Below are 24,495 nucleotides of genomic sequence, written 5' to 3' on the forward strand. Positions count from 1 at the left end.
TTCTGTTGATATCCTTAATTCTCATCATTGAGGTTATATGACGTTTTGTATGCTTTTACGTCATTACTTGCTGTTGCTACTGTAGGATGCCGTTGTGCTTAATAAATCAGTTTGATTTGTAACTCTAACCTAGCGTGTGTGTGGTTGATCTTGCTCTCCCTAGGATTCTGTAAAGAAGCTGCAGCAGTGTTGCCTACTGAGCAGAGCTGAGCTAAGCACAGCCATGTTTTGTGGAGAAAAAGACAGACAGACATTTGGTTGAAAATAAACCCATTTTATAGAGCAGAGCTGATAGTACAAAAAGGCAAAAGGGATTACCTGGCTTTTACACATAGAAATAAAATTGCCTTTCTAACCCATATAAGTCCTAAGCTTTTCTGTCCTGCACCTCAGTAGATACAAATGGAAATGATGGACAGAGTGCATATCTCAGCGTGTGAATATATGATTGGGTAGTACCTATCCTGTGGTGTTGCCAAGTCAACTGAACTCTTCTTACAACTTGTCAGCACTTGGGGTTATGCCGAAGGGCTTTTGGATGATGCTTGGCAGAATGAATACCAGTTTAGGGCCCTGTTTTTTCCCAATATGCCCTCTCTGTGCCCATGTCTATGAGGTCTAAAGGCTTTGCATGTGCACCCCCACCCCCACCACCACATTGCCCAACATCAAGCTATAGAAGTGGTTCCAGGAACAGCAATTTTGTGCCACATATACCTGCCCCACTGTGGCATCTTGGGACATTGTTTGGAATGCAAATTGTCTTTATACCAGATCCTACTCAGTTAGTTACCTGCTTGGCAATTTGAAAGTTGGTCCGTGGAAGAACAAAAAGGCAGCATTTGCTCTTGTCTTGGATCTCTCTTAGAAATCGGGAGTCTCAATGGCCAATCTAGGGACCCACAAAAGATACTGCAATACTCTTTTATAGAACTCTGCTAGCTGCGAACGCTTGGCACTAAGCTATTACATTGTATCTTACACCGTTATTTCATGATATTAACAAGTTTCCCCTATTTTTAAACAGTCTGGCAGCTTTCCCAGTATTGTTGCCTGCTCACCCTTTTGCATTTGATGAAGATGAATGCTGTTTAATGTTCAGAACTTCTTCTTTGGTCGTTTGTCACTTACATTAAATATTTTAGCGCCTCTTTTGAAAAACGCTTATCAAATAACCAGGGTCCAAACATTTCTTTGGGCCAGGAACGAAATTATAACACAAGCCCCTACACGTACACAGTCTCATTCCTTACATACAATTTCACGAGTCGTGAAAGAAATATCATTTCATTTCTAAAATATCACAAGTAGACCATGGCAATTGGTTTGCAGACTGGATTGGGATCCTGGTGAAGTTTACCTCAACAAAATGCCTTCCTACGATGATAGTCAGATTCACACAGTCCCTCAGAAATGTATAGCACTTCATTGTATATCATTATATTACAGAAGAGTTTTCACAATAATTATACCATACACCAGTGCAGCTGCCATTAGGGTTACTAACTCTCTGGAGGGAAAAAAATGCCCCATCCCTTTAATAGAGGCTTTAAAGGGATGTTACTTACCATGTGATGTTATTTTCCTCCATGCCATGAAAAGATTCAGCGGTCCATTTCCACACATTAATCTGTTATTAAAGGGAAAGGGCTATTTTTTTCCTCCAAGTTGCTGACTGGCATATATATAATTTCAATATACATTTTCTTAACTCTTATCTGCATTTTCAAGCTAGCTTGCTTTCCACCAGAAGAACAAGTTCCCAAGTAAATTGTGCACACCCAGGACAATATAAAGTTAACCACAGTCATATATCAAGGGAGCCTCTGAATATTGAATGGCATATTCCCATAAATTTGATTCGGAAAGACCAACGGAACCGCCTGTTCCCTAATGGGCCCAGGATTAGCCCTGGAACTTTGAATATTCAGGTGTGCAGCTGTATTTGGGTCTCCGACTGTGAGACCAGTTCTATTTACCCTGAGATTGTTTTCCATGTTTCAGAAGCACCCTCTTCAGATTGAGCACAGTTTGTTTTTACAAAAGGAGGCCTAGATTTGAGTTGGCGTGGCCTCTTTAACTGCAAACAATGGTTCCCAGAGGAAAGCTTATTTATTTTTATCAGTCTCCATGGAAACTTCTTTGCTGGGTGGAGGAAGTTAAAAGAGGGACATCATATGAACATTAAACACACTCAAATATGATCTGGAGACAAAACCCATAACTCTGTGTGTGTCCTGAAAGCCTCCCAGGTTGCGTGATGTGCACATTTGTAGGCTTTTGAAGAGAACAACATTGTCAACAGTCACTTCCTGCTACAGCTCCCGCTTAAAAAAACAAAACTCTGTTAATCCACACGTGCCTTGTATGTTATTAATTACTAGCTTCTCCTTTGAAATATATTGTAAAACTAACCTATGGCATGCTTTGTTACATTTAAATAATGAAAAGTAGTGAGGCAAGATTTTAGTTCGTTATTTTCCGGAACGTACTGTATGTTCGCAGTAAAGAGAGCAGCCCTTTTCGGTGCTTGTTAACCTGTAAAACACTACATGAGAAAAGCTCCCGGTGTGATCCCTGAGGGAGAGTAAAGAAGAAATCTGGTTATGGGGTTCTTGCTTCTGACATTCATGCTGTTTCACACATGACATTTTTTAAAAGCCTATGGAACTGAACACAACTGTTTTGTCATATATACAGACGTTAAAAAGCTGCAATTTACAGTGAGTTTTCAACTCACATGCCCATCATAATATGAGCACACTCAGGGCCGGTGCCAGGGTTTCTGGTGCCTGAGGCAAGATACCTACTTGTGCCCCTTGCCCTGTGCATGCGCTTGAAGCACATGCGCGCTCTGGCCCTGCTCGATGACGTCACTTGTCATCGCGCAGGAGCGTCCCCCTCACCTGAGGCGGGTGGCAGTGGCAAAGGGGCAGAGAGGCGAGTGGGGATGCAGCCTGCTTCCGGGTCGAGGGGGTCATCGAGGGCCAGCACGGTGCCTCCTTCAGAGTTCAGCACTCGAGGTGGTTGCCAGCACCACCTCCATGGACGTGCCGGTCCTGCTCACACTCGGTCATCGCAATAGATGATTAGCTATTTTATGCAGATACAGTTGCCAAATGGACAGGGTGAAATGTCCTGTTGCTTTAATAGAGACTGAATGACTGGAAATGGGCTGTTTAAGCTTTCCAAGGTACAGAGCTACATTACATCACCTGATCATTGCTTCATATCCTACTGATATTAAGGACACAACTAGAGGGACCCGTTTAAAAGCTGCCAACCCTATCAGTTCTTACTAAGTGAAGTCAGGCTGGAATGCAACCCTGACCAAGTCCATTCAACAGAGAAGCTACTAGGAAAATGCTCTTGGTTCATGAAACATATAGCATGAGCTCACATGAGTCACCAGTGAAGTTGTCTACCATGGTGGCACAACAAAGCTGCTCCTGAGGAGAAATGGAGTGTATAACATGCCATCTGGGGACAGTACTCAGCAAGCTGGATTCCAGCAGCCGAGCACAGAGGTCTGTCGCCTACAATGTTTCCTTTGGCATCCAAATGTTTGACTTCATCTTTTCGTTACTTTACCCTATGTCTGCCAGTAATAGCCTCAGCACACCACCTCAGTGGTTCCTTCTCTATTGCCGTTATAAATTTCCAAGAAAGCACATGTAGGCTGGAGTAGGCATGCCACACAGCCTCCATTAATTGCTCTTCACATTTCTACCTTCCTGATCTCCTGGTCAGTTGGCATGCCACACGGGAAGACTCAGGGAGTAGTTTAAATGTGTAGCCATAAATCTCTCATTCTTCTCAGAGCAAACAACATTCCCATACACTCTATTCTCCTACGCTCAGAAGCTCATGATGTACCTTTCTGTTATGTTCCATAGATAAGACAAAAGCCTGATCACAGCATATTTGCTTAGTTGGCTGCAACTGGTTTGGAATGTGTAACTGTTGCTACAATTGTTGCTATAGACAGCTTCTTAATAAAACTCTCGCCTCCATCTTGGAGGGACAGACTTTGCATCCAGATCTTGTCTCGTGTCGTTACTACAGCACACTTGAGGTGGCCAGTGCTGATGACATAGTTAAGGCCAGAGCCTGATTGCATCTTTGGTTGGAACAAGAATTAGGCCAAAGCATGTGGGGGGGAGTGGCATGGGGGGGCGTGTCTCAGCTGTTAACTAAAAAAAAAAACACTGAAGCATGTGGTACAGATGACCCAAGAAATATTTCAGTATTATGCTCAGGGCTTTTTTTCAGCTGGAATGTGGTGGAACGGAGTTCCGGCACCTCTTGAAAATGGTCACATGGCTGGTGGCCCCGCCCCCTGATATCCAGACAGAGGAGAGTTTAGATCGCCCTCCGCACCACTGGAGATCAGGGGGCGGGGCAACCAGCCATGTGACCATTTTCACTGAGGGTGATTTAAATTTTTAAAACTCCTCCCCTCGTTCCAGCTGACCCAAAGTGACATCATTGTGCGGTCTCGGAAGCGTGTGTGCACTTTGCACGTGCGCATGTGGTACCAGGGGCATCACCTCCCGCCAGGAGTTGCCCCCTGTGCTGGCAAGTGGCAACCCACTGCCATTCCACCACCTCTTTTCCCAGAAAAAAAGCCCTGATTATGCTGGGTCCCAGTGGATGTAAGATCAGAAATCAATAATGAGGAAGACACTGGAAGGATGGAGCAAAGTGAAGTTCTTGAAAGTATTTTGTTCACCTGTGCCGATTCAGGGCTCCGAGCTGGGCTTAATTAGGTATCCGCTGAAGGTAACGTATGTATCATACTCGTCGCTGAAAACAGCATTATCACGCTCCCCCTTGAAGAGCCGTATCCAGACTTCATCCTGGTCCTGCAGCTCTAACATGAGACTTTGACTTTGCATGATGCTTCGATCGCTGGCCTGTGCATACAGGATGGCAGCTTCAGCCCCGTTGTGCATTATGTGCAGGTAGGTTTCCTTCTGGTTCCAAGTGTGCACGTTGAGGCTGAAGAAATACACCCCAGGCACATAGCAGTAGAACTTGCCCATGAACATGTTGAAGTGTCCGTAGAGGTTCACAAATTCGGTGTCAAAGATCAGTGTCTGGTAATAGTCATTGCTGTGCAGAGGTTTCCTACGGCCCACCGAAAAGGCAGCATAGGTGGTCTTGTACCGCTCTCCTGGAGCACCCAAGTTGCCTTTTTGACCCTTGGGGCCCAACTGGCCCCTGATCCCTGGAGAACCAGCTTTGCCCAACTTCCCTTGGGATCCTCTCTCTCCACGGTCCCCCTTCTCACCTAAATAACAGAGAGGTCATAATTGAGCACCACCAGTACTAGTCATGAATTTAAACATTCCAGTTCCCCATCAGGAGATGTGCTTAGAAGGAGATTATTCCATTCAGCATAGTATAATCATTCGGTATCTTATGCCTGCTCTAGCGGTAAAGACGGTTTGGCCACAGCTTGTTCTTCAAGCTATACAAATATGTGGTAACAGCAAAATTAATATCTTATATTCATCATAGGCCAATTTCAGCATTTCAAGAAAAATGGAAAGTGTTTTTGATTATATAACTGAAAATTATGAATAAATAAGAACAATTGTTATTAGATATGAACATAAATAGAAATATCTTTGAATAGAAGTGAAAAATTATGAACTTTAAGCAAGTTTAATAAAGATGTATGATATAATTTACCTTTTTATATACATGGTTTGGATGATGTGATTAGGTTTTGTGTAGGATCCGGATGATTATTGATGATTGTAGTCATGGATGATGGTAGAGATACAATCTGGACGACTGATTGTATTTTATGTTGTATTTTTTTTTAGTTATCCATTGAAATAAAAATTTAATTATATAAAAAAGAGGGTATGGCCATATATGGCATCTGTAGTTCCCTGAGTTTCACAATAGGTACAGAAATATGGTAAGATTCTCACCATGAAGGCAGGCACTAGACATGAGCCGTTTCCACACAGCTTACCTTCCCTCGGAATGACCCGGAACATCGAGCAAAAACCGCAGAAGATCGCGTTTTCTCGCGCGAGATTTGCGCGACATTGCGCAATTCTCGCACAAGAAAACGCAATCTTCTGCGTTTTTTGTGCGATGTTTGGGTCGTTCCGAGGGAAGGTCAGCCGTGTGGAAACGGCCGTGGTTACCACTTGGGAAATGGCTATCTGTTTAAAATAGATTTTCATCCTGAGAACTTGAACTAGTCTTTCAGGCTTCACAGGGCTACACAGTGAAAATAAAATGGAGGTTCTCTGACACCTCTTCCTCTTTGAAGGCTAATCTGTTCCCCTGGTCCGATCTTAGATACTACCTTGTAGTTTGTTTTTGTTCTGTGCCATTTCATCAACAATTTTACAAACGATTTTTTTTTCTGCTGAGGCTGCCTCAACGTTCTTTTAGGCAAGTTCTCCAAAAAGTTGCATCACTTCATAAAAGCCGAGCTGTTTTCAAGTACTCAGTTCCTCTCTAGGTTTGCTAACATAAACATATAACCTTTCAGATGTATCCAATTTTGCAAACAGAGCAGAGCAAACATAATTTTCTAACTAGTGAAATCCTAAAATACAGCAATATAAACATATTTTAACAGGTTTACTTTTAACATAGTAAAGGGATAAATGGATCCCAAATTTGTTATTTATAGTCCACCTTTCTCACTGAGACTCCATGTGGATTATATGGTGCAAGCCAATAAGATCAATGGCTGGGACATTCAATAAACAATATAATAGTGTATGGATTGCAGAAATTTTAAAACAAGCATAAAACCAAATACAGAGGTAAAACAAAACTGAAATAAAACATAAATAATTTGATATGGCCATTGGTTTTATTTTATTATGGGGAAGGGGTCCAAGATGCTTACTGGAGAGAAGGAGGAAGGAAGGAACCTGTTTTCCCAGCTGCACCCACCCCTAATAACTCATGGGGAGGGATCTAGAGGTTCAGCAATATAAGGACTTAGACTGATGTCTCACTTTCGTATCTTTCTCATTCTTTCAGCCAAGCCAAGCTATGTCCGAATGCAACCTCTAATAGTCCTGGTTTTGGATAAAGATTAATTTGGCAGTTTCCCTTGGCCTACGTAAAGAAAAAGCTTGGATGAGGCTATAATAACAGCTTCTTCAGGCCAGGAAATTTATTTAGCTCATATAATTTCTCCCAAACTGGCCCTTCTGGTATTAGAAGAACTCAAAGGTTTGTCCAAAGAGCAGCCACTCCACCCTCATGACCAAAGCATGGGAATAAAAAGCCAACTTGCCACAGTTTATAGAAACCTACTCTTTTGCTGTTCCATGCAGGCTGCGAAATGCATCTGGTTTTGCTGAGGCTCTCGGGCATTTCAGACAATAGGCCAGAAACAAGGATGAGCCACAATTACAAAGCAGCATAGCACACAGGGGCCGATTCCGCCCGGCTTACCTGAAGCTGGAACGTTGTGGAACATGCTGGAAAAAAAGCAGAAGACCGCGTTTTCTTGCGCAAATTTTGCACAACATTGCACAAAACTCGTGCGAGAAAACGCGATCTTCCACATTTTTTCCGGCATGTTCCACAACGTTCCGGCTTCAGGTAAGCCGGGCGGAATCGGCCAGGGTTGCCAGACTGTAACCCGGACCTCTAAATGAGCAGCACATCAGGAGACAAAACAACTGCAACTTCTTTGGCTCATTCCTCCCTGGTTCTACTGAATACCCTGTCCTGCACCTCTAATAAGCAGGTGTCTGTAAGTACTGCACTGCAGGTAGGTGGGTGGCACAGACAACAGGACCATGGGAGGACTGTATGGTAAAAGACATGGCTGCATAATGTCCTAATCCAGGAAGATTACAAAATGGATCTCTGGGTTGATAATTATCTGCAGGTGTTAAGTCTTGGACCAATGAACAATCGATCAGGCAGGATTAGCAGTTTATGCAATAAGCCAGAAAAAGCCCCAGTTGTGGAATCTTGAAAGGGCATTTAGAACCTCTCCCTGTAGTCCAGGGCCTGTATCCATGATTGGTCCCCCTTACCTTTCAGGATGGTGATGTTGATCTGAGGCAAGGGCTGGTAATATATAGGATGTGCTGGAAAGTCCTCTGGAGAATCACAACAGCGTATACACTCGGAGCCTCGAGGCTGCTTATTGTATTTCTCATCGTCGTTCTCTACCCTGGCAGAAACAGTGCAGAGAGACTAGCAGAAACTGAAAAAAATTAAGCTGCTTTCCTTGGATAATGTGCAATCTCCAGCCCCTGTTCTGACCCTGAATCATAATTTTCTTAATGCCATCATTTCACAAAACATACACTGAAGGATCTTAAAAACCTGTTGATGGGAATTAACTTAGAGCCTAGATACTGAGACGGGGCATCATTTCCACAGTTGCAAGTAAACAAATGTTTGTTCCACTTTCTTCTGACTCTGGCCATTTCCACACATGTTGAATAATGCACTTTCAATACACTTTAGCAATCCTTTGGAAGTGGATTTTTTGTTTCACACATGGAAAAGCAGTTCCAAAAGTTCACTAAAGAGTATTGAAAGTGGATTATCCAACGTGTGTGGAAGCAGCCTCTGTTTAAGACAGGGCTGGTCTTTCACTTGATTGCCTGGGATATTTGCCCCAACCTTGCAGCGGCACCTGAAAGTTGTCCGATCGTTTGACCTCTCCAGTTGGCATCTTCAGAAGGATCCAGACGTATAGATGATGCCTCTGCCATGTAATGGAGTAGCCTAGCAATAATGACTGCTTAGATGGGATTTTGGTCTGCACCTGAGTTAAGCAATAACAAGTGGCTCAGAGGAGCCAGCTCTGGAAAGGGGAAAGAGGATAGGAAGAAGCAGCAGTATTACCTCCACCCACCAATATTTCAGAGCTGTGTGTGTGTGTTATGTGCCATCAATTTACCTCTGACCTATGGTGACCCTATGAAGGAAAGACCTCCAAAACATCCTCTCATTAACAGACTTGCTCAGATCCTGCAAACTGGAGGACGTGGCTTCTTTGATTGAGTCCAGCCATCTCGTTTTAGGTCTTCCTCTTTTCCTACTGCCTCCCACTTTCCCTAGCATTATTGACTTTTCCAGAGAATCTTGTCTTCTCATAATGTGACTCATAATGATAGCCTTAGTCTTACCATTTTAGCTTCTAGGGAGGATTCAGGTTTGATTTGATCTAGTACCCACTTATTTGTCTTTTTGGCTGTCCACAGTATCTGCAAAACTCTCGTCCAGCACCACATTTCAAATGAATCCATTTTCTTCCTGTCAGTTTTCTTCACTGTCCAACTTTCTAATTTCAAGTGTCCAACTTTTAAATTTCAGAGCAAAGTGTAGGAATATATGTGCTCGAAACCTTTTTATTCCCACACTTGAAAGAGGATGCATTAGGCATCAGCTGTTGCCTTTATAAGCCTGCCTACCCTGCCAAATTCAATTGTTTAATTGCACAATAGATCTGGTGGCACCGTTCAAAAACAATCAGGAAATATTTATTGTCTGAACAGGAGTAGGATGGAAAGGAAGCAATGAACCAGTAGTTTGTATCCATGTATATACATTTAGATGCATGTGTGCATTAGATTCACCCCTACACCGAAATTAATGATCTGACTGAAGCGTTCTAATGCAAAGATGTACATACACACACGGACACACACACAAATAGAGACTGTAATTTTCAGGGACAAATATCAGGCAGGCAGTGCACTCGTGGCAGGCTTCAGTTAGGTATGCCAGGTAGGATTGCCAATGTCCAAGTGAAGACTGGAGATCTCCCAAAATTATTACTGATTTCCAATGTCTGCTTTGGAGGGTGTCCTCTATGGTATTACACCATGTTGAGGTCCCTCCCCTCCCCAAACCCTGCCCTCCTCAGCTCCACCCCCAAATCTCCAAGGATTTCCCAACCTGGAATTGGCAACCCTAATGCTAGGAGATTTTGAGGGCGGTGCCTGGGAAGGACGGGGTTTGGAGAGGCTGTGATGTCACTTCCAGGGGACGCTCTCTGAATTTCTCCTAATCTTCCAATAAAGACCATAGATAAATGGGGAAATTCCTAGAGTGTTGTGATGGAGGACATTTTTTTCTCCTGCTCCTCCGTTTCTCAAGAGCAGAGGGATTGGGTCCAAGGGCAGGCAAATTGCAAGCCTACAATTAGGTCTCTTCTGCATGCCTGAATATCCATGTGCCTGTGTTTGACCTAGCCACCACTCCACACCACAGCTGTATTTAACAGCAAAAGGGAAGACATTCTATGACAGTGCAGTGGAAACTTGGTGACCAATCACTAGACTGAAGAGAGCAACAGAGCCACTGTGAAAACAAAAGCTACTCAAAAACATTTGGGACGCTATCATTATTGAAGTCACTCAGAACAAATGAACATTAACATAGGGTCAGTCAGCCCACTTAGTGAATACAGCAGTGTGCATTAAATAAGTACTGTACCTTATTTTCTCATAATGTGCTGCAAGTTGCAACCGATGATTTTAGCCAAATTTGGGCATGTATTATTTGGACTATTACTGGAACAGTATATATTATAGCCCGGAGGTTGGGCACATTGTCACTGCTCCAGGAACTAGGCTCATGCCCGCTGCTAGCCTTGCCAATTCTCACTGCGTTAATTGTGGATGAGCCGCATGGCTTTGGTGAGAACTTTCTCACTGCTTTTGCCCCTTGTTTTTTAGCACAGGGCCCCATAATTCCTATGGAGGTTTCTGTCTAAAACGTTAAAGTGGCAGTTGATTTGCAACTTCCACACTTGAGAGGGAGGGAGGACGTTCAGTACACAAAAGAACAATCACATAGGTTGAAGCTAACATTTTGTATCTTCTGTGTACAGGGAGGAGGAGGTGGCAACAGAGTTCTACGAATTGTGCAGCACTTTGCCGCACCATAAGCTACTTGCTCCTTTAGAATCTCAGCAATCTTCAGTGATCTAATGCAGTGCTACTGAGAGCGGAACCACAAGTGACGCCTGACACAGGTTGGACACTTGTCAGCTTCCCTCAAGTTTTGGCGGGAAATGTAGGCAGCTTGGCAGAATGTTGGACAAGTGACAGCTGAAAAGCCCATTGGACAGCAGTCAGAGAGCCAAGCTGCAAGACCAGGACGCCCACATTTCCCATCAAAACTTGAGGGAAGCTGACAAGTGTCCAACCTGTGTCAGGCGTCACTTGTGGTTCCGCTCTGAGAGGCTCGGAAGCTACCTGTGGCTCTTTGACATGCCACCTCTGGCTTTTCTGAGCACCATTCCCCATGTGGCACCTGCCCAAGTTTAAGGAAAGTGGGCAATTTCTTTAGAACTTAGAATAATATCATCATTGCTATTTAGCCCAATATAAAACTGCTTTATTTTTTTACTTGCCACACATGATGGTTATATCAAGGCTGTGCAGATGGAGGGATTCTGTATATGAAGTTAGGTCAACATATGCAATTTAATAAGGTGGCAGAATAGGACATACCACAGTTGAATACTGAGCCTTAAAAAAAAAAATCTCAAAAAGGGAAAGATCACCTGACACGCTCAGAGATACTCCGTCATTAAAAGGGTTATCTGATAGTTACACATTATTCTTCTGTGTTTTGGGGGTGGAGTGCAGGGCATACTATAGTCAAATGGCTCCTTTGGTTGATGGGCACTCTGTATGTGGCTCTCCATGATCTGTGGCATATCACTTATCTAATGGCCGTCGTCCCATGGCCCCTTATTTCGTCAATTTTGCGTTAGAAATCGTTTCCTCTGTTATCGTTATCAGAACGGATTCTCCCATCTTTTGACGACTGCTTGCTCTTCCAGTTGGACACATTAACAGGGAAAAGCACAATTTGATGGGCAGTCAAAGTGCCTCGGAAATGGGGCCAAAAATCCTGCCCCCCTTAAAAAAAATTTTTTTCGCATATTTGCACTATATCGCACTTCCGTTATACCAATGTTGTGCTGGGCCAACATTGATATATATATATATATTAAAACATTGATATATATTAAAAAGGGGGGACCAAGATGGGCAGCGAAGCAGAGAATCCACGGCTACTTGGCACTAAAATTTTAGAGGAAATATCAGTGTACTCAACCGGTGTAAAACTGCTTCAGTTATTCTTGCATGGCAGAATATCGCAATAGCGCTATAAGGCTTACCTTTTTAATACATTACTTTGAGGCTTAATTGCAGGTGGCGCTGGGGCTTGTGGGAGTGTGGGGCAGGAAAATCAGTGTTAGGTGGGACAGATGATCGCAGAAGTGAGCGCTTTGGCGTTGCAAAGTGTTCACAGTCGATCCAGGACATTCACATGGAAGCGGATAAGGACGACATAAAGAGTCACAAAGCGTGATTTGGGGAGAACGGCGAAATCGCAACAGAACCGGAATAAGGTGAGCATGCAGCAGGAGATGGCGCTAGTTTGGTGCTAAATTTATGGCCGTGTGACGATGGCCAATGTCAGAGAGAAATAGGTCATTTACAGATCTGAGGAGGGTGGAACAAAGGCTACTGAATAATTGTTTATTCTTCTTTATAGTTGGAGAAGCAAAAACATCAGGGATGAAAGTCCCGTTTACCAAGTTCCCACCTAAAGATATCTCTGCTCCTCTTTTATATTCCAGTAAGAGGACTAGACAGAGACTGGTTGAAGGCTTCTTCAGTTGCGTTTGTTTCCAGGGGCTGAAGGGAAACTTAGAGAAGCATAACCCATTGCAATCCAAAGATACATTGTGGAATGCTCACTTTGCTTAGGGGAACCTTAATTTTATGCTCTGAAACACCCATTAAGGCCCCCTTTTGCAGGCATTTACGCCTCCTCCAGAGCCATTATCATCCTCCACCAGCCTCTGGCTTCCTTCAAAGTGGGTCGGAGCAATAGAGTTAATTGTGCATTAACGGCAAACTTAAGAGGCACATTAATGAAGTTAATTGGCCATTGAAGTACAACATAAAGTTATTTCTTTAAAAGCTGGGGAGGAGAGATATTCTGAGCCCAGGTACGCTTTGCATGGCTCATCAGGGCTGGTGTGAGCAAGCCCATCATGAGGCTCAACTGGGGATCATCTTCCACAGCTCAAGGGCAAAACTGTTGCTGTTGGGGCCTCTTGTTGCAAGGTGATGTTACTGTCACAACCTACCTGGCAGTGTGACGCTGGTGCGGTGCTCGTGTTGGTGTTCCAGTCCTTTCTTCTGGATCACTTGCACTGCAATAAGCCCAGGACAGCAGACAGATGAGCAAAAGGGCACTTGGTGCTAGAAGCCCCTTCATTGCGCCAAGCCCTGCTGGAGAAGGGAGAGTCAGGCAAGGCAAAGTGCTGAGTGGGGAGGACAGACCAGATCTTGCAAAAGCTGTGGAAGAACCTAGGAGTTAGTCACTGAAGAGAGAGCGCAAAGCAGTCGCCTCAGAAGGGATGGATTTGGGGAGGGTGAGGTCTACAGGGCCTGCAGGATTTCCACCCGCATTTGCTCACAGTTCTGCTGTCTGTCTGAGGTCAAGAAGTAGGCCATCCCTCCCTTCCTGCCAAACACTTGACCAGCATAAAGAATGGACATCAATCTTTCAGAGCAGCATGTGTCAGAGCATGGCAGTGTTAGGGCATGTGCAGCCCTTGCCAGGGCTTTTTTTCAGCGGGAACGGGGTGGAACGGAGTTCCGGAACCTTTTGAAAATGGTCACATGGCTGGTGGCCCCGCCCCCTGATCTCCAGACAGAAGGAAGTTTAGATCGCTCTCTGCGCTGCTCGGCGGCGCAGAGGGCAATCTAAACTCCCCTCTGTCTGGAGGGGGCGGGGCCACCAGCCATGTGACCATTTTCTCCAAGAGCAACCCACTGAGTTCCACCACCTCTTTTCCCAGAAAAAAAGCCCTGACCCTCCCTATAATTCACATTTACTGCCAGGGCACAATGGTGTTCCACCAGGATTTGTCACAATAAAGATCTCCAAAAACACAGTCCACATACATCAGGGTCCATTGACCTGGGTCCCCAAATGCCCTCCTTTCCTCACACGCCTCTATCATAGCAAACAAATGTAGGACACGAGCAGATCCAGACTGCTGAATAATATATAAGGGGATCTCGAGGCAGCTCGAAATTGATTTCTGGTACAGAATTTTGAAAGAGGCTAAATGCTAACTATGATTCCACGTATCTTTTCTCAACAGCACCGTGCATGTTCCCTACATAGCTACTTTCCTGGGCTGAAGATTTTCAGCAGAGGAACGCAACTTCTCGATTTCAGCACCTCCTGGTCCCTTGGCATAATCGTCAAGGGTGAATTTGCACTTGCAGCAACAGTGGACACAGTCTGGCTGTTTCTTCTGCACGGTGGGGGTGGGGTGGGGGGATAAAGCTCATTGCAGAGAAGGATGTTGCTTAACCCTTCTACGTCTCCCCCTTGTATAGCCCCAACTCACACTTGGGGTCCAAGATTATGTTTCTTGCATCAGATGGAGAAAAGAATCTGGTAGGGGCTGCAGAGAAAAACAGTAGGTGAAGAAGAACCGAGAACACCCTTGCTCATTGCGTTCTGCTTACTAATCACCCTTCAGTCCTATGGAGTGACTGCAAAGATTTCTAGACCTGTGTGCACCGATGAATATGTAGATAGGCTTTTTAACTCAGAACGAGAAGGTCTGGAGAAAAGCAAAAAGGACCTATTTTCCCTATCAAAAAGAGTCCAGTAGCACCTTTAAGACTAACCAATTTTATTATAGCATAAGCTTTCGAGAATCAAGTTCTCTTCATCAGATGCCTGATCAAAACTGGGCAGATACAGAAGAGGAGGGGGAAAGAGAGAGAAAGAGAGGAAAGAGGGGGGCATAAATCACAAGAGGACAGAATGCAATTAGCATGGAGGTAATCAAAACATTCCTTTGCTTGGAAATGTAAACATCTCCTTTTGGTGTGCAGTCAGTTTGCTGTATTTGTAGCAGTGAAGGTATCCAATTCCTATGTAGTATAAGCCTTCGGTAACCACAGCTCTCCCTGCCAGCTGCATCTGACAAAGAGACCTGTGGTCCCCGAAAGCCCACACCAGGCGTCACTGGGCTCCCCCAGACCACGCCTCTGTAAAGAGAATCTGTTACCTGTGATAATGTGATAACCATTCATAGTCTCTATTCAGTCGCAGCTTGACAGAGTCAAATTTGCATATGAATTCCAATACAGACTAACACGGCTAACTCCTCTGGATCTATTTTCCCTATACACAGTGATAATTGCTGAGGAGAGTAGCTGGGAAATTGGGAGGCTTGAGCGGAGGAACCCTCCCTGAAACGCTACAATGATGCTCTGAATCAGTCCTATATAAGTGTCCTTTCAGCTGCCTGACTCTGTTCTGACTCTTTCCTGTGGCAGAATGCATGTGAATTTGCACAGTTTGGAAGTTTGCCCCACCCTTGCCCTATAATAAGGCAAGGCAGTACAGTGCCAAGCAAAACTGGGCAATTCTCCTAAAATCTGTGTGGTCATCCAGCCTCTGGAGAGATAACATTTCTCAGGGAATGAACCATGTAGCTGGGTCAAAAATCCAGAACAAGGAGCATTTCATGGAAGCATCTCTGGCAAAGCAGAATGAGAGGGCATATGGACCAAAGGGCACAGCTATGCCCCTCGTGCAAACAGAAGCCACACTTACAAATACTGTATTTGGGCACCCCCACCTATAACTCAGAATAAGCTACAGCTGTAGTGTACGTGCATGTATGGGCATTTGCACACTGTGCGAGAACCATGCATGTAGTTCATTCTACTACTTAAACAACTTCCTCCATGGATCTCTGGGAATTGTAGTTTTCTGAGGATGATAGAGCCTTTGAACAAAACTACAGTCCTTGTGTTAAACAGAAGCCCTGACCCTGACTGTTAATCTTGTATATAGTTTTAGTGCAGACAGAGTGTGCAGTGGAAGCAACATTCATACTCTCAACATCAATTGCACTCACACAAAACTCACATAGCCTACTGTACATTGCATGTATCCCTCTCTCCTCTATGCGCTGTTGCATGCCCTACAAACATTATATGTATTCTCTCTCACTGTGCATCATGGACAAAAAGCCCATGCTCAACAGACAAAACTAATTAACATGGTTCCTTCCCAGATGTATCACACACTGGCATACATTAGTGCAAAGACATACATAGGCTGGCATAGTTTGTATATGCCAATCGTCAGTAGTGGGGGGGAAATTAGGAACTCAAGTGTTCAACAAAATGGGGGGAGGATTCAATCTCAAAAGTACATGAATACACGACTGAAAAAATTCTATATATGCTAAATATTGATGGGAACCACACACAGAATTACATACATACACATGCAGGAAGCCTGTATATATCCCTCAAGTAAGATCCATATACGTGAAATACAAATGAAGAACTACACATACTCACAGACACCAGAATATTATCTGCATGCAAAAAACAAGCGATGTACAGAGAAATAATCCCACACAAGAATCCCATGGAGACCTCACACAGAAGAAACGTGCTTTTTGGGGCTACCCCACAACTACGGAATCCCTTTCCACTGAAAACTAATTTAAGCATAAGCATTTTCAAAACAGCTGTACAACATTTTTGTGCGAGCAGGTTTTGTATAGTGATAACCTGGTAGGTGATATTTCTGCTCCATTCATATTTAGAAGGAGGTGAATCAATTTTAATTGTTTTTAAAGCACTGTTCTTTGGGGATGAGAGCGACGACAAATCTAAGTGGGTTCATGATCACATTTTTAAACTTATTTATAAATCCTAAAAAGTCTACTAAGCAGTATAGAAAAATTAAGATAACAAAAATGCTCCCTGCTAGCTTAGAACTAATTGTCTAATCCTTGCACACAAACCCACAAGAAGAAAATCACAGTAACGGGGGCAGACACAAAGAGGCTCACAACTCCTCAGGGATACTAGCGGAGACTAGACATAAATATGAACAAGCATAGGATAATTATGGAGACAAAAACATGGGCACATGGAGCAGTGGAGCAATGTGTCCTCTGAGAGAGTGCATTTGTTTTTTCCGGTTCACGCTGGCCACTCTCCATCTCTGCAGGGCCTAATACAGCAGCCTGAGAATGTAAAGTCCCCACATCCTGGAAAAGAATTTCTCAACATTGGAGGCCTCTAGATGCACAGGAACCCATTCTAGCCAGAGCAGAAAGAAAAAGGACATTGGGGTGATGCGGAGACAGGATCCCACGGTTCCTGTGTTTGCCTCATGGCCACCCGTCCATTATTCTCTTGGATATGTGGAGGAACCACAAGGAAGCCGCTCTTGGATTGGCCCACCTGTCAGCCTATGATTGTTCACAGCCTGGTGCTATAATCTGGAGTCTCTCAGGAGCAAACCTGGGAGGGGTGGGGTGGGAGAGTCACTTTCCCCCTTTCTCATGGCAGGGTAATTGTGCATCAGAAGATTGCCTCATATCACTTGTCCCTAGATTATACTTCCCCAAGAGCACATTAGCAAGTTGTATTAGCCAGTTGTAGAGGGAGCTGAGGACAGGGCTTGCCTCTGTATCAGAAACAAGTCCTGGAGCAGTTTGCATGATGCTGTATAGCCCACTACAAGCAGGGATGGATAAGAGAGAAGAGAGTAGATAGTGAACGAGAAGATACCGCATGGGACAGATTCTGGCTGATTCCGCACATGTTGGATAATGCACTTTCAATGCACTTTATCAATCATTTGAGGTGGATTTTTTGTTCCGCACATGAGAAAATCTGTTCGAAATTATCTATAACGAGGATTGGAAGTGCATTATCCAACGTGTGCGGAATCACTGTCTGTCTCATCTTCCAAAGTATCAAACGGACCAACAGTTGGAGCCCCACAGAGCTCCCTGGGGAAAGGTTCCTTGTACAAGATCCCAGTGAGCCTTGGGTTGCTGTACCCTGCCACCTACTCCCCCAGCTATGTATAATTCCACACAGACCTGAGCATCTGGCCCCAGGACTCTGCCCAGCTGGCACCCGGGCAGAGTCCAACCTACCTTCGGGGCAGGATTCCAGGCTGCCAGAGCCACCGCTTGTCTTTGCCTTTAATCTTCTAGAGCATCCCCTTCCGAGGAAACACCTTGCAGGGAAGAAGAGAGCAAGGCGGTTCTACTTCTAGCCTTCAAGCAGAAAGGCGCTTGCTGGAAAAGTCAGAGAGAAAGAGAGAGGGAAAGAAGGGGGCAGACTCTGCAAGCCGGCCCTCCTCCTTCGGATGGGAACGCAGCTGCCGTTAACCATATGTATGCCCAGCACCCACAGCTGAGAGAGAGAAGGCAGGTTTCCTCTGCCAAAAAATATCTCCAGATGTTGGGGTCTAGAGCCAAGAAGGGAAGAAAGGAGGGAAGGAAACGACAGCCACTGCCCACAGCAATGGAGATCAGATTGGCAGAAGATAGGCAGCTCTGAAGCAGTCTGTGTCGGGTTGGCACAGAAACCCACTGCCAGTTTCCCTTTGACTTCTGGGGTGTTGTCCCTTTGTATGCAGTCTGCGCTCACAATGCCATAGACTGCAAATATGTCTCCCCGGCTATGGAAAAACCTAGCAGGCTGTGCTCCCCTCCTCCTGCAGACCAATTCAGACTTCTGCCAGAATGCAAAGAGATTCCACTACAAAGTGTGTGTGAAAATCTGAAATTGTTAACAGTCGGCATGAAGTGGGGAATGTGAATTCGCAGACAAGTCAGGCAATGGGCCTTCTTGTAGCATATTGGTGATTGCCAGCTCGGTACTTAAAGAAATCTCTGGCTAAAGGTTCAGGTTGGACTTTGAGTTCTTTTTATATAATCTCAAGGAAGTATCAGTTAACTTGCCTCACGAGCTCCTTGCTAATAACCAGTCCTAGTTTAGAACCTTGATCATTATCTTGCCCCAACAGAGCCAAAATTAATATCCACATTTTTTAAAAAAAAAAATTGACAACATACAAAATTTTACTGTTCAAATGTTGAACATGAAATTTAATTTTAGTTCAATATGCATGCACTTTAACATTGAATCTCTTAATTGGTTTTGTTTGGGCTGTCAACAAATACTAAACATCATTGCATGTCATCTGTCAGTTCCAAGAAGATCTGGCTGCTGGATGGAGCATTCCTGTCTCCCATCAAATACTGTCAGAATTCCATAGTACAAATACTATCCATACTAGGCTACATCTACAGAAAGGTGCAAAAACAGACCACGACCACAGCAACTGCTGCAAGCAGGGTGAGAATGCGCAGAAGCGGCATCCCACACCCCTGTTCTTGCTCCTCTCACTGCTGTTGTCCTCTCCTCCCTTACCTCTGTCATGTCTGTGCCAAAGCACGGCTGTGCCTTTGATTTTGGTGGCACCCCCACGGCCCAACCCCCCCTTTTCCTTTCTTTCCCTTTCCCCAATGACTGATGAAACTCTTAAAATCGCTAAAGATAGATGAGAAACAAAAGTAAAAGGTGACTGAAATAAGGTCAGAATTCTAAAAGCCGTTTTTCAGCAACTTGCACGCAGAGACAAAGAGAACTATTGTCATAACTAGTGCAAAGAAACAGAAAAGAATAACAAAAAAAGGAAAAACAAGAGATCTGTTCCACAAGATCTAGGAAATCAAAGGAAAATCCAAACCACCAGCAGGGATGTTAAAAGATAAATATGGAAATAGTAAAAAGGTAAAGGTGCAAGTACCATGTCAGATGCGCCCCTGCTTATCTGCCGTGTATGCCTATTATACTCTGTATTGTATTCTGGGCCTCTGAGAATGTGTAAAGAAATATCTGTCTAGCTGTCTAACTGTGTAGCTGTGAATCGTTTATCTTGCAGGTGGCTACTTTCACTTTCTCAACTGGCATGGGAAAGTGTCCTTGAAGTGCAGGTCAGAGCCGTATCTTCCTGAGACATGAAATTAGCTCATCCTTGTCTTCCCCTCCCTTACCCCCTCCAACCTTGCGTGCCTAAATTCTAACGGTCCTTATCCCAGGGTGGGAACTTTGCCCTATAACTAACATTGCTTTCCCCCTTTACATTACTTCTGCCAATGCTGTAGTCTGAGCGCACTGATACTGATGGATCTCTAATAAAGAAACTTTAACTGGACTCTTGGAGTGTCTACAGTGAAGTAACTGGGGATATAACTGGCAGGCCCTGACACACCGAGACATACTGACCCATGGGGGATGTCACATCACGAAGTTTTCTTGGCAGACTTGTATCCAATCACAATAAAGGAAAGATGGAAAAAATACACTGAAGAACTGTACACAACAGATGAAAGGATGATAGATTCCATCAAAGAATCTTTTGATGAAGAACCTGCAGTTTTAGAAAGTGACGTGAAAGCTGCCCACAAGTCAGCTGGGAGAAACAAATCCCCTGGAGTAAATGGGATATCAATAGAGCTGGTTCAAGTTATACAAACCGAGTCCATCAAAAGCTTAACAAGAATATGTCAACAGAATGTGGAAAACAAAACAATAGCCCATAGACTGGAAATGCTTAATCCACATTCCAATTCTGAAAAAAGGAGATGCAAAAGATGGCAGCGACTATTTGACCATCACATTACTTTTCCATGCAGCAAGATTCTACAACAAAGACTCTCACCATATTTGGAATGAGAAACGCCAGTTGTTCAAACTGGATTCAGAAAAGAAGAGGCACTAGAGATAATACTGCAAATTTACAATGGTTAATGAAACACACCAGATAATTTTTTTAAAAAAATCAGTTTGTATTTTATAGATTACAGCAAAGCTTTTTACTGTGCGGATCATGAAAAGCTATGGATGGTGTTAAAAGAAACGGGCATGCCACTAACTACTTAAAATCCAGTTATAATACTTATGGCTATGTAATATTTGGGGGGGGGGGTTGTGTTTTTTGTTTTTTTAAGTTGGTTTTGTAGTATAATAGCAGCCACACAGACTGCCAGCCACACAGGAAAGCCAGGCCCCACAGAGAGATTGACAACCCTAGTGAATGTTAGAACATATTCAATGACTAGCAATAGCAACTGCATACTGTTTAGAATGTGGGGGGTGAGGACCCATCATGCTGCATATGCAAATGACCTCTGTGTTCCTATTGTCTATGGGGGGTGGGATGAGATGTAGAATGTTGGGAGCCCCAATCAGCCTGCATATGCAAATGACCTTGAAAGGCTGGCCCAATCAGGGAAGAGTGGCCGAGCTGGCAGTGGGAGGGGGCGCAAGTAGGCAGCAGCCTGCCAGACATACAGGAAAGCTCTATCCCTTTCGGAAAACACATTTTACCCTTTTTTACCCCCTTAGGGTTGAATTTCTTAAAATCCCTTCTTAGTGGATGTTTACATCATGAAAGGAATGTTCTCCACAAATGTCTTGTTTCTAGGTCCAGGGGTTTGGGTTGGGCATTGATGAGTAGAGATGGGCACAATCGGCATTACGACAGAAAAATACCCACGATAATGGCGTTCGCCGCGATCGGGACCCGGTGGATCAGTGCCATCCACGGTGACCGATCCAGCGTTCGGGGGGGGGGGCCTTCATCGGGGCTTGATCGGAGCGATCGGTATCTGATCGGAGATCCAGTCACTCCGGTGCCAGTAATCTATTCCCCTGGCAACAGAGCCAGGGGAATGCCTGAGCTGAGTTTGCCCTCCTTCTGTCACCCTGGAAACCCGAATGGAAACCTAGCTTGCCTTGATCAGCAGGGCTTCCTTCCAACCACGGAGCAGCAACGCACTCATCACCAGTTGGGAGAAGACAGCCAGGGGAGGGAGGGGGAAGGGGGTGTTCTGTAGTCATGGGCACTCCAAACGTTTTTTGCTTTTTTAAAAAACGGGGCTTTGTAGAAGGAATGGCTGTTTTTCTGTCTGTCACTCTGTTTTTAATCTGCTTTTAAAACACTGTATTTTCTGGGAAAACCTCATTCACAGCTCTGCGTGTGTGTTTAAAATATGCTTTTGGAAGACTGGCTGCTTGCTTTTAAAATTGGGTGGGGAGGAATGGAGGATTCTGTCCCTGCTTTCTTTTAAAAGGTGGCTGAAACATGTTGACAGGGTGTCTCTCTCTCTCTATTTGGAGAGGCAGGGATAGGTTAAAAACTCCCCCCCCCCCCCGCTCTAAGTGTGTGTGTGTGAACGTCCCCTCCCTGAGGGGAGGCGGCTCGTCGCCAGGTTAAAAACTTTCCCCCCCCACTGCTCTAAGCGTGTGTGAACATCCCCTCCCTGAGGGGAGGCGGCTTGTCGCAGGGCTAAAAACTCCCCCCCCTCTGATCTAAGTGTGTGTGTGTGTGTGTGTGTGAACGTCCCCTCCCTGAGGGGAGGCAGCTCGTCACCGCCTCCCTGTGCCCGCTGGACCCGGTGGTCACCGCTACCACCCACCTTCCCACATAGCTGGGAACAGCGGGGCGCCCCTCTGCTTTGGCTTCCCCGATCCCCGATCCATGGATCGGAAATGGGAGATGACTGGAGTGGATCGGTGATTTGGGGTTGTTGCCGGCGCCGATCCCCAATCAGCTTGATTGGTAATTTTTTTTGGATTGTGCCCACCTCTATTGATGAGTCAGTCAGGACACTTGTCTTTATATAGAGAGATAAATGTGACAAGAAAGCAGGCTTACAGTACACATATTCTCAAGTGCATGCCCGCTAACCCCAATTTTCCTACCTTCTCAGGACTATCCTCTTGGAGATGAAAGCTCCATGTGCGTGGGCGGGGGGCATGGCTCAAAAGAAGCACGACCTTTTAAAACATAAATCCTCAGAGCTTAATTTAACCAAAGGAGCCTTTTAAACTGTGAAGTAGGCTAGACTATCCCTTGCACTGGAGGGTAAGAAAAAATACCGAAGTCCCCACTTATTCAGATTTCACGCTCAAATTTACAATGGAGAAATGTGGGAATTTTCAGGAGTAAATTCCATTTCAGCTGTTCAAGAAGCTTGTCAACTCTTACCCTGCCTTGTCTCACAAGTGGACTAGTTAGAGCCACTCCAGCCGTGGCCTCAGCTGCTAACTTACCGCCCCCAAACATTAACAGTGCAATCCTATGGAGAGTTACTCCAGTCTAAGTCCATTGACTTCAATGGGCTTAGACTGGAGTAACTCTCCATAGGATTGCATCTTTAGTGCAGACGTTAATAAGGTACCAATACTTCATTACACAAGCCCATTTCCTCCACATATTTGAAGCCTTAAAAAGCTCACATGGGTCACAGTTGTTGTTAGGAAAAGACTGGAGTAATGAATAGAAGCAAATGGATAACTGCTTATGAGTCATTAGACAAAACAAATCTATATATCAGCAGGAAACTGATTCCACTAAATAATTCCTTGAAGAAAATAATTGAATTTCACTAACTTTCCCACAGTGAAATTAAAGCTAATGCAAAATGAATTATCACAAACAGCAATAACAGTGGAGGTACAAAACCTAACCTGAGTTTAGTAATCTGGGCTGAATCCATACGCCCTCAGGGCGTCCCGGCGTTGCGCTAAATGTTCGCTAAACACCCAGAAGTATAGCATCTTTCTAGCGCGATTTCTGAATCACGCTAGAAAGACACTATACTTCCGGGTGTTTAGCAAACATTTAGCACAACGCCAGGACTCTCCGAGGGCATGTGGATTTGCCCGTTATGAGCAAGGACAGGCCTTTTCACATTTATAGTTGTTTCTCCCCTTCAAGTGGTCAGTTTTGCATTGTGATAGCTTTTTAAGCAATGGTTTTCAACCCATAGGTCAGAAGAACCTTTAGGAGGGTCATGGAGACACCTCCTGGAGGTTCATGAACTCCTATAGAGCCACAATGGGCTTTTTTACAACTTTTTGTATGGGTTAGAAGGACCTCCTGCTAGTAACTATGTATAGAAAACAAGGGAGTCACCTAGCTTTAGGGAGGAGGGAGACTTAGAAAACTGTGTTGCATAATGTCATGATGTCACTTCCAGTCACGTATCTGGAAGTGATGTCACGGCATCATACAACACTCTAGCAATTTCTCAAATCTCTATGGTTTTTACCATAGAAATTTGGGGCATTCCTAGTGGTGTGCAACACTGTGACAGCACTTCTGGGTACATGACTGAAAGTAATGTTGTTGTGACATTCCTCCCTCCCCATTTTGCTTCTGCTTCTCCATTGAGCAACAGTAGGGGTTCTGGGGGCCATAGTGGGCAGCCTGACAAAATTAGTGTTACAACTCCCTTCTTACCGTGTAGTTTGAGTTGATGCCTTAAACCCTCATTATTTCCCCCTCTGGGTAGGTAATACTGCCACCTGGAAATCAATTACAAACTAGTTAATTAAATTTTTATCTAAATAATATGCCAAAGCGTTAGGCTCCTTCATGGGACTACGTGGCCCTCTGAGGTTAAGACAGGATATATCACGTATACTCTGGGGTGAACAAAAAAAACCCAAAATAAACCTTTATTATTACATGAAGCGTATTGGTTTCACACCTTTTCTTAAGTTTGGTGGTTTCAAAGATAGTTCTCTGTTCTTGAAGTTTTTTTCCATAGACTCAGTCACACAAAATAATTTT

General features: G+C 44.4%; 1 protein-coding gene across 2 annotated transcripts; it reads right to left on the minus strand.

Moving 5' to 3' along the window:
• Nucleotides 1–259: 259 nt before the first annotated feature.
• C1QTNF1 (C1q and TNF related 1) lies at nt 260–18,078 on the minus strand. Of its 2 annotated transcripts, none has more exons than XM_054978859.1 (4): nt 17,996–18,078; nt 13,136–13,277; nt 8,037–8,176; nt 260–5,293 (listed from the first exon to the last, which is right to left on the minus strand). In XM_054978859.1, exons 2-4 carry the CDS (start codon nt 13,264–13,266, stop codon nt 4,743–4,745), a joined length of 822 nt encoding a protein of 273 aa, XP_054834834.1. In that variant the 5' UTR covers nt 13,267–13,277; nt 17,996–18,078; the 3' UTR covers nt 260–4,742. The 2 variants fall into 2 exon arrangements, with proteins under 2 accessions (XP_054834834.1, XP_054834833.1); XM_054978858.1 differs by having other exon boundaries at nt 13,136–13,280; nt 17,996–18,072.
• Nucleotides 18,079–24,495: the final 6,417 nt, after the last annotated feature.

The sequence above is a fragment of the Eublepharis macularius genome, chromosome 4 (assembly GCF_028583425.1).
Source record: "Eublepharis macularius isolate TG4126 chromosome 4, MPM_Emac_v1.0, whole genome shotgun sequence".
NCBI classification, from domain to species: Eukaryota; Metazoa; Chordata; class Lepidosauria; order Squamata; family Eublepharidae; genus Eublepharis; species Eublepharis macularius.